This window comes from Rhyacophila brunnea, unplaced genomic scaffold (assembly GCF_057557595.1).
Source record: "Rhyacophila brunnea isolate RB1 unplaced genomic scaffold, BYU_Rbru_1.0 scaffold_2, whole genome shotgun sequence".
Taxonomy (NCBI): Eukaryota; Metazoa; Arthropoda; class Insecta; order Trichoptera; family Rhyacophilidae; genus Rhyacophila; species Rhyacophila brunnea.
In genome coordinates, this window is record NW_028232859.1 from 11,664,745 (window position 1) to 11,679,188 (window position 14,444).

Below are 14,444 nucleotides of genomic sequence, written 5' to 3' on the forward strand. Positions count from 1 at the left end.
TTTTTTTTTAAACAAATGGTCTAATAAATTCTCAAATAATAATACTAATATTATTTGACATATGATTAATTGATTAACTTCTTAAACACACTATAGTCAAAGATTCACCTGCATTTTCTTAGACAGATAACACAGTGATGATTCACGATTTCTAGAGGGTCACGGTCGGTCGGTGATGTTTTACAAATAATTGAAATAGTATTGATAAGACATTTGTAATATTTCATTGAAGCTGAGCTTACAATTCTTATCTTTTATCGATAATAAGAAGTATTTACTTCTTATTAATATTATTTGTAGGTATACAAAATCATGCACTGGTTCATCAATTCTGCAGATAATATAAACATTTCTTTTTCAAAAAAATCGGTTATTTAATAACTGTTAATTAATTTTACCATGCCAATAATGTATGAAAATATCCACTGAGTCAAGTCTATTAAATTACAGGTTTATTTTTCATGGACGCATTGTGTATGTGTGACAAGTAAAGGAGAGAATTACATCTGTAATAAAATTCAGAGTTACATACAATGAGCTTTGATTTTTTCACTACACTCATGGAGACGTTCTTACAAACAACAATCGTGCATTGCCCACCTTAGTTTGAGCAAACCCAATATAAAATCTCATTGGATGATAACCACACCTTAGTAATCAGGCGATACCTCATTGACTGCATACTGTTTAATACCAATACGCCGACCAATCAATGGCTCCGAATGCTTTACATACTATAAGAAAATGTGTAAGCATTAAATCTGAATTTAATTAAAGTCCTATGCTATATAGTAAATCAATGGTTACATACAGGGTTACAATAAACATGGAAATCTTTTTGCTCGATTGGTTATGGAATTAAGTCATTTTCTTAATTTGATGCCATTTTTCACATTGGTCGACTGTATAAGCACCTTTACATAGATTAGGCAGTCTTATTCAATGTATTCCACGTAACCCATAGTATGTTATGGAGTACTATCATCAATAATAAATTAATTAATCAAAATCATTATGTTAATTACTGTTGCTAAATATGAAATTAATCTAATGAACCTAATGAGAATAATAATAACCCATTCATTAGGTATTAATAGCTAATAATAATTATTATATAACAATGAACTATTAAATTTTGACCTACTTCCTAAATGGTATGTTAAATGTACCATCCTACTTGCGACCAGTTTTGGGATCCTCTTAATTCATTGGTGTAGAGGCGGCTGGTTCCTTTGCCTCAGGGTTTTATCATGGAATTAAATTTTTTTGTTTCAAACCCTTGGGTCTGTATTAATTTGGGGACCCTTAAATCCAGCGTATGTACGGGATCCGTTTGAAACCCTATCACTAATGTGTGATGATTTTTTCTTACACCGAGCACAAGATCAATAAATAATTTATTGATTTGCTTAAATTTTCTTTATGGTGCTACATAGCTATAAGAAAATAAATTAGCGGCTTTTATTCTATAAATTAATTTCCCTATTATATTGCAACGCTGATAAAACCGCTGTAATCATTTTATATTCTATGTTTTCTTCTTTATAATCACTATTTCTCACTGCCGAGGGTCGCTACATCCACTGACTGAAACATTCTTTCCTGTACCCTGGATGTCCAAGTCTGGTTGACCGGAAATGGTCTGTATAAAAATAGGTATAATGCAGCAATCCGCCTTGGTGCAAAATCATACTCCCTTTTCATTCTTATAAACAGTCATGTAAAAGTTTAGAGAATTAAATAAAGAAAATTGTAGAACATATTTATAAGTCAATAATGAAACCATACAGCTACTTATTTTGACGAAAATATTTTTTAATCCAATAAAAATGTTCTAAATATAGACATTACATAACAAAAAAATAAATTGTAAATAAGTACCTATACTGAAGTAAAATTTCAATGAAAAGCGATCCACCGTTGAATCACCTCTGACCAATCCAGTACTTATGTTTGTATTTTCCTTGTCAAATGAGTTTGGCGGTATATATTTATTTGTTAACTAGGATATACACTTTTCATATGAGGGTAATTGTAATGACTTAATTCTACGAAACTTTGTTTGATAGATTGTGGATTTGTAAAGCGTAGTAAGTATTGAGGTCCTCCAGATTTGTCATTTGTTCCAGAACGCCGTGTTCCTCCAAAAGGCTGCTGTCCTACAACTGCGCCTGTTGATTTATCGTTTATATACATATTTCCAGCGGTCATTTTTAATGCATCCAGCGCCTTGACTAGGAAATCTTCATTTTTACTATAGATGGAGCCCGTCAATGCATATGGAGAACTATTTGATATCTTCTCCATTACTTCATCAGCCTCTTCATCATTATAAATGTAAACCAATAACACTGGACCAAATATTTCTTCTTTCATCATTTTGTCATTATGATCTTTACACAATATGACTGCAGGTTCAATATAATTCCCTGTTTCATTCGAATAGCACCCACCCGCTAGTATTTCTAATGATTTTGATTTTTTAGCATATTCAATATATTTCACTATTCGTGTGTACGCATTTTTGTCAATCACGGCTGATGTGAAAGCATTGAAATGTGTTGGATGACAAATAGCTAGTTCATTGGTTGATTTTATTAATTTTTCTTTTATTTGGTTCGACAAGGATTTAGGTACGTAAATTATTGAACACGCTGAACACTTTTGACCTGCATATTCAAATGCAGAACGAATTGTTCCATTTACAACAGTGCCGACATCGGCAGAAGAATGAACAAAATGATAATTTTTCCCTCCTAGTTCTCCAATGAGTCTGGGAATGTTGCGATATCTATTTATATTTCCACCTACTTGCAAATATAGTTTTTCAAACGTATTTCCAGAGCCTGTAAAATTAATACCAGCCAAATTGGAAGAGCTCGTTATTATGTTTCCGAAATTTTCACCATCTGATGGCATGAAATTTAATACTCCTGGTGGCAAACCGGCTTCTCTGAATGCTTGAAATATAATCCAATTTGATAAAATAGCAGAATTGGACGGTTTCCATACAACAGCATTTCCCATCAATATAGGACATGATGCTAAATTTCCGGCTATTGCAGTGAAGTTGAAGGGACTTATGGCGGCCCAAAAGCCTTCACAACCCCGGAGTCTATAAAAATTTTGAGATATGTTAGGGTCTGGGGATATTGGTTCATATTTCAAAATGTCTGTCAAAAATATGCAATTCATTCTTAAAAAATCAACAAGTTCACAGGTTGCATCCAATTCTGCTTGTAGAATAGGTTTTCCTTGACCTAATATAGTTGCAGCATTGATTTTCTGTCGGTATTGTCCTGACAATAAGTCGGCGACTTTTTCAAAGATTTTAACTCTTTCTGCCAATTTTGTTCTGTCCCATTGAATTTGAGCTTTCGTTGCTATTATAATACTTTTATTTATCATGTCTTTATCAGCGTAGAAAAATTTTGCTACCCTCAGATTATGATCAAATGGAGCCATTTGGTAATGAATCTCATTTGATTTTATTTCATTGTCACCAATAACTATAGGCACTTCTGTTATTGTCGAAGACATTTCATTTAACATTTTCTCGAGTTCCTTTTTTTCCTTCGAATCGTGCATATATGAAAGTACTGGTTCATTTTTCAATTCTTTAGGTGGTATAGTCTCTTTGGGGAAAAGGTTTGAAACAATTTTTCCTTTGCTAAATAGTCTACCGGTAAAGCGTTGCATTCTATAATATTTAATTTAGGCAATACTAATAAAATTTATTCTCAAAACATAAATAATTAGTGGAGAAAATTTAACGCATACTTTCAAAATAGTTCTGTCAAAATAATGATTTTTCAAATGTTAGGATTTTGGAAATAGAACATTAGTTTTTTTTTTTATTTATACTTTGTGGCTGTACTTAAATATGAATTATTGGCCAAATACGCTTTACTGCATCAAGAGGCTGTGAGAGGAGTTAGGCAGAGGCGTATATTGTCTCCATTAATTTGTCACTCTTCCATGCATATGTGGCATATTTGATGAAAGCACTGCATGATAGATCGAAGGATTATTAATGAAGTGATAATAGATAGCATAACATATCGTTTTACTTGCTAGGTAGGTAATATTGTGAAAGAACTTTAAATTCTTACAGAAAGCATATTGTGGCAAAAATAGCTTGAACATAAACAGAAAAAAGATTAAGATGTGTCGCAAAAGAAATATACACATAATTATAGTACATACTCGGTATTGAAAAAAATATACCAGGTAGAGTAAAAGTAATAAGATGGAGCAGGAAAAATATATATACCTATCTAGAAACTAGCATTTTAAATAAATAATTCATAGCTATGAATTTCACTACATATTATTTTTCGTTTCTTAAATTAATTTTGTCGATATAAGGGTACAAGAAAAGGCCGGCATATTAATTTTCAACTAAATCTGGCGTTTTATTCTAGCCTTTTAATGAGAAGTTTTATGCTGCATATTGTTAATTAAGGCTAGGTGCCTACTAATCAAAAACGCTAAATGCTAGTCCTCTCAGCATTCTTGGTTTCGTTCCCCTTCAACGTGTTGACAAATCATCATCTTAGCCAGGGTCGATTTACTGCTGGATGAAAGCTGTGATTTAAATTTATGCTCAGGGACAAAGTTTGCTAAATGTTGTATCTTATCTATTTTCCTGAACCGATGAAAGTCCAATAAATTGACAGAGAAATGAAATAAACGTTCCAACATTGAATAATTAAAATACTGCATGGGTACTTTTAAAAATTTATTAATTATATCACTTCATAAATAGTACAATACTTAATGAGTAAGTGGGCAGTACAATATCATAATTTCTACATAAAGGTAAAACTAAAATCAATTCATCTTGCTTTAACATTGGCCTTTTATTCTTAAATCTGCAAATAGCAGATATATTGTCTTACCATCATTCCTCATGCTATCAATTACTAAATCATACTTCTTTACTGGTTCGCTTCATATGAAATTTATATAATAGAATAACACACATATTATGAAAGTTATCAATGAAAGCTTTTGTTACAATGTCAGATTAAGTTCTTAAGTATTTATAACAATGCTACAACTACTATATGAATATATACAAAGTAGAAAATGCAAGCACATTATGAATAAAATATTATTGATAATGGCAATTTATTCATCCATTGTTTCATTGAAAAGTAATGGTACCATTCTACTGGGGTTGATTGGGAAATTCAAATTATACCTTTTTTTATAATGTGTTTTAACACTTTACCTGCCGCGAAGATTACACAAAATACTAGCAATATTTGATAAACATTAGTAACTTTCGATCGTAAAATAAAAAAATTATATAATGTTTAAGCCACCCGATATATTTCAATTACATTTTAAACGTGTACTGTCATTAATCTATAATATAGATATAATAGAAATATTTATTACTGCATTATGCAAAAACACAAGCTTATTCAAGGAAAAAATGACAGCTTTAGTTTAATTGAAAAGGCATTTCTTTCATAGTCACTTTAGAATGACATTTACAACTGTGCTTAAAAATCATATCTGGCAGGCATATAAATATATATATATCAGTGGCGAAGGGTGGAGGTAGGCTGTTAAGATCCGCCATAAAAAGAGCACATTAAACTTTGTCAGACATACATATTTGTTTTCATTGAAATAAGACTACAATTTACAGATAGTGTTGGTTAGTTTTTAAAATTCAATTAAACCCTGAGAAACCAAGCCATAATAGATAATAGTCAAAAAATACACGTGCATCTATAAAATATCTAAAATTATGCAATTAAATCATACATAACTTTGAATATTTTATAAATAGAATAATATTTTTTATTTATTATAGTTTGGTTTAGGCAAGGCTTAATGAATTAAAAAAAATAACCAACAATATGTGTAATATGTATTTTTAATCCAACGAAAACAAATAACTATGATTGAAAAAGTGTGCACAATTTTGTCGTATTGCCCAAATTAGACCAAAACTATTATGGTTTCGTTTAGGCAGGGTTTAACTGATTTTTAAAAACTAACTAACACCATCTGTAAATTGTAGTCTTAGTTCAATAAAAACAAATATATATGACTAAAAAAGTTTAGTGTGCACTATTTATAGCGAATCTTAACAGCCTACCTCCACCCTTCGCCACTGATATATATATATATATAGACTGTATTGAATGTCGCTCTGCGTGCCCGCAGGTTTGATGGATAAAGATATATACGGGTGTATTAAACATGAAACTTATGTGAGTAAACACATATCTAAAGATGCTATATCCACAAGTGTTTGGCCCCCGACAGTGGCAGGAGCAGTCAGTAAAGTATTAAAATGTATAAATACAACATGGCTTTGCTTTACTTACTTTTGCACATTTCATTATTGACAATTGTGAAAAGAAAAACTGTCCTATTTAATATAAGTACCTACATATTATTATTTGACAAAAAAATATATGTGTAAAGGGCTCGTTAATCTTAATGCAAATCTGTAAGCAAAGTAGGTTTTTCCCATTTATGAAGACCATCTATAGTTCGATATTGAGTTACAAGTGAGTGTGCACCTTTTCTATTGTAAAACTTTTGGGTAAGTATTACCGTTTTATTTCTAATCTTTATATGGTTATTAAATATTTCCTTTCAAAGAGTATCATCATATTGCATGCATGTTATATATTTTGTTTTGTTTGATTTGTCATAAAAAATTTCCTGCAGGATGTCCCATGCACAATAAGCAATAATATTACTACGTACGCGAGAAAGATAATTCAATATTTACAAATTTCACAAGATTGCGAGGGTTATAGTTCCAATTTCCTCTTTATTTCCATTTTAATAATACATTTATGCAAAATAAAATGAAGCCAGCTATCACTACGGCCACTACATATTGCCATCTCACAACAACACATTTCACCATTCGAATATTCAATTAATCACATTAATAAAATTAAACACATGATTCTTATAGAAGATGGCTTGTAATTAATTATTTCATGTGTCTTCTCCTCATAATAAAATCAAGTAGTACGATTTTATCAATGAAATGGTATTTTCTGTTATTGGCATTAAATTAAATATGACATATTATAATAGCTGACAAAAGCCTCTAAAATACAACATATGCTAGTATTTTAAAATAATGAAATGGAAGAGATTAACAAGATAAAACAATGAACTTCTCTAATCATAATGTTTAAAGTATTATTAGATTATCTGACTGACACTTAACTATGTATATAAAGCGTTATTCATTACCTCTATTATTAATAATAGCCTTCTTAGCTCAGTTTTAATACTATAAATACACAATTGATATTATAGTAAATATTGAACATAATATAATTTAGAATACAGCTTTGATTACAAATTTGACATAAGCTCTCACGCTAATTAAATGAATATGAGAGATTGTTTATATTATAAGATCCCATAATATTGTGACAATAGTTAGGTTAGGTTAGGTTAGGTATATACATATTATGCTTTACTTTTTTTCTTTTAACATTAAAGAATTATTTATCCATGTCCAATGATTATTAGCATATAGGTGGTACATGGATTGATAATTCCAATGATACATAATACAGGTAAAGTAAGAACATGCAGCATTGTATTTATATAAATCTGAGATCAAGTTTGATAGTTATAAACTGAAATAACATTGGGATAATGCCAATTAATAAGAAACATCTTACCAAAAGTGAATTTAATTCTAATACCAAATGTTTTAAGATAAAAGACTAAGATACATAATAAAGTTTCTCTCAATCGTGACAAATTTACAAAGGGACCAAAAACGTTCATGTGCTTGCCATATATTTTTACAGTGCAATAAAGTGACAGTAACGATTCTCGTAAATACATTTCGACACATGTAATATACGTCAATTAATTTTAACAAGTAACTATTTAAATTTGGCGTTCATTATCTTCACATGAATAAAATTCACTATTTCTAATTCCAATGCACGAAACACAAACACTTTAAATTCTGATTTGACTTTTTCAAAACACTGACTCGCAAAATTTCAACTTGCAGCGTTATCCACAAAAACGTTTGGCGAGATAAAAGGTACTTCACACTAAAAACATTCCTGTAAGAATTGTGGAAAGTTAATCCTTTAGTTTCGCGTAGCTTTTAAAAAGTGTTGACAATTTACCGTTTTTTGTGAATCAACAAGGCACACCATATTGCCGCCATATATAATATATTAAACTTCAAAAATTTCACTTGCATTGTTAGCACCTTAAAATATTATAGCAATCAATGTATTATTAAATTATAAAGGGCTACAGAGAGAAGTTTTTTTTTATTACGACAACACATTGAAGAAAGTTTTCTCTTCGAATGAAGAACTGCCATTAAAAGTTTCTAGTAGAATTGTTGATTTATTATTCAAATAAGCTCACGAATGGCAAGTAAACTATTTATATTTTTAATACATACAGTTTTGGTCGAACAAGCTTTGTTTTTGTAAAATTAAAGAATTTCTTCATCATTTAACATTTTTCTTTGTGATATACTTACTCTGCATTTTGGTCCACACAGGAATGTTACGTTTCATATATAAAATCTTCAAAATTTAATGAACCTCAAACTTTCTACCAATATTATAGAGAAAACCAGAGCCTTTAAAAATTTGGACATGATAATTTTGAAAAACAAAAATGTTATTAAAAATAACACTGTTCTGTTTCAAAATAAGTAGATACTGAAAAGGTCTATGCTAATTTATATTTTCAATGTTTTAAAAAGTCACTGTAAAAAAAAAATATATTTATAATGGTTTACCGAGAAGTAGCTAACATAGTGAAGTTCTTATAGTGACCAGCACTCCTTGTGAAGGCTCAAGAAGAAGAAGAGTAGAAGAAAGCTGTAAATGTTATATTAAACAGTCTTCATAATAATAATTATTAAACTATCTTTACATTTTGTCTCATAATCTCCAATCAAATGACTTTAATCGTAGTAGGTATTAAAAACTACGCAATCATCTGTGCTTCGATACGTCAAATATAAAATTACAAATTTTCATGTCTTTTCGGCATCAGTACAAAATAGTTGATATGTTTACTTTTATTATAATAATACAAAATTTATGACATGTATAAGTACACAACGTTATTTAAATCAGACTGGATATATACCTTGTATGGTAGACGGTTGGGAATATGAGAAAAAGTTGTTTGAATATTTAATGCTATGTTGCAATAATTGAGCCCTTCTTCGGAAAAGTAGAGTTATCCTGAAATCATGATTTTGAGGTGATTGTGATTAAACATGATCAAAAATTATGTGATATTTACTGCACGTGCCACATTGTCGAAATTGAATTTCGCTGTTGTGTAGACAAATTAAGGCGCATAATTTGAAAATAATGATCTCTTCCAGAGAAGGACTGAATAACTAAGATGACAGTTTTTATTTAATAATTGATTAAATATCATCATATTTTTATAAGCAATATTTTTCGTATTGATAAATTTTGATAGATTGATGATTTTTGATTTTTAAATTGACATTGAAAATATTTATAAAAATGTGTTTTTCTGTAATAAAAGCTAATTAAAAATCAGACTTATTTTATGCAACATTAATTATTAAGAATTTATTTGCAATTCTTAAATGTATTTCACATTCATTCAAAGGAATTTAGTTTATTGACCGGGAAAAGATTAATTAAAATCATCAAACCTAAATCTTTAGTCAGAGACATTTCATTGGAATGGGTACTTACTCAACTTTTGGAATACAGTATTTATTAAACCTAATAACGTAAGAAACGTGTCAAATTCTGAACGTCATGCATCTTTATTAAGTAACAATAATATTAAAATTTAATGATATCTTTGAATGTATTGGCTATCCCTTTTGGCCATGTGGAATGAATGACATAACATTATTTAAATCAAGGTAAACCAAAGAAGGTTTTTTAACAAAATTAAAAGCAATCAAAACTTGAAATTACTTTCAATGTATGAAGTTTGGTCAAGGAGGAATGAATAGTAAAAAAGGAATGCAGATTGGACAATATTTTGACAATAGAACAAATGAAATTACACATAGTTTCAAACAGCCATGTATGTATAAACCGAATTAACAGTATGAAGTAAAAATAAATACTAAAATTGAATGAATTGAATTAAAATCAGACTAGATTCAGTCCTAGTTTTGTTAATAGTTTTTAGTTATATTTAAAAATTGTAGTTACATAAAAAAGGTACCTATTTAATTTAAGTAAACGAAATTTAAAATTATAAGACTTACCACTATGTTCAATTATAAATTACATTATTAATTCGATAATCATGACATCTGCATTCATACCTGGCACTAAATACACATAAAGCAAATAAGAAAAATCACAAAAATATACTCGTATTTCACAAAAAAAAAAAAAACGCACACACACACATGTCAACCTGCTTTAACAAGATTCCCGCAAGTTATTCACACCAGTGGATACTACTTCATATAATATTTTCAGCACTGCCCGGCATGGCTAGGTTTGATTGATATGTGGACACATTTCACAATAAATTAAAAAACAAAATTCACTCAATGGCTTTGCTGTCGCTGTCAGTAACCTCTTTTTGGCAATATGAAGGAGCTGTTATTTCAATAGTTTTGTTTCACTACTTCATTGACAGAGGGTGATTCCTCAATAGGGTTCCACCAAAGAAGACAATAATAATTGAACGAAGCAAAAAGATAACAAAAATAATTCACAATTTATCAAAGCTGTCCTGTACAATTTTAATTCAATTATGAATGTAAGTACTTGTGAAATCAGTACATTAATTTGGAGAAGATTATATCACAAAAAAAAAATTCACTGGGTACATTCTGTAATGTAAAATTTAGCTCTTCTATTGAAACCGATGGATAAACGTTATACTGGGTTTTTAGTGAAACCATATTGAGGAGATCTATTGAATCATACATACATACATTCACATAATTATAAAAGTCAATAATAATACATTGTTAAATCCTATTTTACGGCATCTGAGAATAGTGAAAAGACATTCGATCGGCTCATTAAGAAGCTTGCATTCATTCAATCCTGACTGTGCCATCAGTGACGCATGCGGTTTTCCATTATGGTATCTATCACGTAAATATATTACGAGGGTTCCATAGATTATTCCGATCAGTTCTAGGTATCAAAAGCTGACGATAAATGCTACTAGAATAAGAGGTCTCCGGCGCCTAAATGCGTTTCGTGGCTCCAGTTGTGGGATTCTGCTTCTTGGCAGGGCTTGAGGTAGTCTTCTTCTTCGCTGTTGTTGTGAAGGGATTTAGTGACACCCGAATTGCTGAGCTCCAGCGAGGAATCGTCTGTGCTTCCAGCTACGTCTGAAATGTAATAAAATACAGTAAGTATTTAATAGTCAAAGAATTAATTATTTTTATTAAAGTATAATTCAGATGCCCTCGGCATTTCTTCTAGGTAAGTAACCTAGAATCTGTTTCTAACGTAATGAGTAATGACACTAATACGCCATTACATTAAAGGTTATATTACTATAAATTCTCGAAGTTTATATCGCATAATGGAAATGGATACGTCATATGGTCACGTGACGTCTACCTATACATCTGTGAATGACTTTCATGCACAATTTCTCGTGCGCGCCGATATGAAGTGAGTTGTCCATTTAATATGTCATTGATCTGCGCATATTCAAATTTAAATGGTTCCACTATATTCATTATTTATTGAAATAACGGCTGAATAGTTACACTATGAATGAGGGCCTAAGTCTTGTTGAACGAAGGTAGTGTTGCGAAGCATTTCTTATTTATAGGATATATTGGAGTGAATGTGGATTTTGAAAGAATTAAATAAGATAATAAACAGAAAGATAAGAATGTTATAATTGATCAAGAAACTGTTACCAAGTTATCAATCATAAAGCATTAATAATTGGAAAACAAATTATTTTAATATTAAATACTTGATAGATAATTATTTTTTTGCATTCCTTTTACAGGTATTAGCGAACGGTGAACTAAAGAATTATGTTTTACACTTGCCTCCGTTGGTGTTGATGGCATCACTGTCGTTCATTTTCTGGCCATTGGTGGCAGGCGGCGCACCGGTGGAGCTCTTCGTCACGCCCAGCTGGTAGCTATCCACTTGGAGTTGCACCTTTGATGGAGTGTACGTCGAGAGGGAACCACCCATCGCTATATAGGAACAAAGTAAGCGGAAAATGCTGATGACACAGGGAAACTACATGGTGCTAGCAAATAAATAATACAGGAACACTTTATACATTAGGTTATTTATTAAAAGGTATTAGGTTGGTATAAAACTGGGTTTGTTTAATATTTAATTGGTTATGAACATAAATATATGTATAGATGTTCTAAGTGTTTATAGATCCACCAGTATAAGTTGTCATAACATTTGACATATCATTCAATACTTTTTATATTATGATGAGCTTAGCTTAGTTCTGAATTCAAACACCGGACGATTTATGATGATATATCTATGTGAGAAAATATGGACAATGTTTGAATGTTCAATTAATAAATATCTCTACTCAAACTAATGCTAGAAACGCCAATAATATTGACAATAGTGTTATAATACAAGATTGTTTATAAATTTACTGTTTTGATATTAAATAATGTTTCAGTGTACTTGTAAGTAGATTGTCTATAAAGTTAGTGGCAATCGAGGATCAACGGCTATCACACTCGCTTCCTGACTGTTAAAGGGTTTTCAGATTTGCAAATGCGTTGTCGTTATTTATTTTCTCAAATTAATGTACAAAAATATATCAACATATTTTTATAGATTTAAAATCAATCAACATAATAATGAGTCACCCACGATGGCCGAGTTGGTCCCAGGTTTGAATCCCGGGGCTGACAATTATTAAAATGCAAACATTATTAGTCAGATTATGCTACTATGGTCAAGTCAACGCACCTCAGAAGAAAGTCTCTCATCAGAAAGATGCTCATCATACCCTTCCTGGCCTATATAGCTCAAAATATTGGACATCAACGAAAGTAATGGGAGAAAATGCCATCTGGCCTACGAGGTACACCTCAGAGCCCTATCGCCTGTTTGCGGAGCTACGATGAACGAAACGCCTCTAAAAATTCTAATTAAAACAAACCCGAAAGGAAGAAGAAAAATTGAAAAACCTTGACTGTATTCATAGAGATGTCAAGACACTGGGCCTTCTTATAATTGGGAACACTTTAATTACCTACAGTCAATAGTGTATTCATTTTGAGTTTAAATTCACAAAGGGAATACCTAATGTTAAGAACCATCAATAGAAAGAACAATGTAAATATTTGTTTCGATTTTGTTCTGTTTGTGTTTTTATGATTGCTTTTGATTGATTCACAATACCATTGATTGAACAACAATGCATAGAGAAATTATACGCACTTGTCAAACATCCATTCATACGTGATTGATGAATATATGATGGTGATTGATGAAGCTGTAACAAGCTGTCTTTTAAAGCTGTTAATAAACATTTAAACAGCAAGTTGTTGACAGCCGTGGCATCAAACAAACATTAGCCCTGCAGAATATGCGTAAAATCAATAACATTATGATTCGACATGAAATATTTTAGGAATAGTTCGTTAAATGTATTTTAAACAGCTGCCTTAATGTAACTAAGCAAGTCTCTTTAGAATCACGGCACTGTCGAGTTGACAGAAGGTGTTGTCGTAATATAAAAGTAATTTATCGCTAGATGATTCCATGGTTTATGCAATCTAAATAGCTAATTGTATGGAAAAAAAGGGGGGGGGGCAGTGGCGAAGATAACTACTTGATGGATTGAGGTATAGGTTCGACTATATCTACAGTAGATAAACTCTGATAAATAAATAGTTCAATAATTCTATTAAAATAAATAAATGTTTAGTATTGAGTCTTCGCCACTATGGGATGACAGTAACAAAAATTAAAAATTATTATTTACTGTCCTATAGTCAAACGATGGATTCGGTATTCAGAGGAAAATTGGCACTGGAAAAGGATAGAGTTATATACGTGCTTTGAGTTTTTGATCGGAAAACTGAAAAAATAAAACGCAATTTAAGAATAATTCGTTCATTTTCATTCAAGTATAGCGGTGTCCTTTGAAATTATTTTCCAGTGTAATCTGTAAGCCTAAAAAGGGTTTTGCAATATTTTAATGACATATTTCAACAACATACAAATTACTGCTATAAAATAGTTTTATATAAATCGAAATGTGTGATAATACTATCAACAATTATTGATTAGACCTCTTCAAATATTTATGATACATAAAAAAACAAGAACTATTATCAGAAATTATTACCTGTGATAAGACAACACATTGAGTTATGTCATGGTTTGCCATAGCCCATAAACATGCCCTGTACTCCTCTGAGTTTATTTACCAGTTAAAATGTTTCTTTAGGATGACTAAGAACTGATTAC

The 14,444-nt window shown here is 30.6% G+C and overlaps 1 protein-coding gene, 1 long non-coding RNA gene and 1 pseudogene across 4 annotated transcripts in view; 1 reads left to right on the top strand and 2 right to left on the bottom strand.

The window, feature by feature from the left end:
- Positions 1-14,444, top strand: part of LOC147071851 (uncharacterized) — a 386,436-nt gene that overhangs the window by 329,088 nt on the left and 42,904 nt on the right. The gene's annotated exons all lie outside the window — the stretch shown is intronic.
- LOC147071864 (delta-1-pyrroline-5-carboxylate dehydrogenase, mitochondrial pseudogene) lies at positions 1,999-4,717 on the bottom strand (annotated as a pseudogene). The gene has a single exon (XR_015070573.1). The product of XR_015070573.1 is annotated as a delta-1-pyrroline-5-carboxylate dehydrogenase, mitochondrial pseudogene (transcript).
- Positions 9,460-14,444, bottom strand: part of bif (protein phosphatase 1-binding protein bifocal) — a 107,369-nt gene continuing 102,384 nt past the window's right edge. Inside the window, exons 5-6 of one of the 2 annotated variants that reach the window (XM_085946781.1) lie at positions 12,029-12,181; positions 9,460-11,347 (exon numbers count right to left, since the gene is read on the bottom strand). In XM_085946781.1, the coding sequence (XP_085802907.1) occupies positions 11,178-11,347; positions 12,029-12,181 (323 nt within the window). In that variant the 3' untranslated portion in view covers positions 9,460-11,177. The remainder of the gene's footprint in view (positions 11,348-12,028; positions 12,182-14,444) is intronic. The other variant, XM_085946780.1, reaches the window with a different exon arrangement.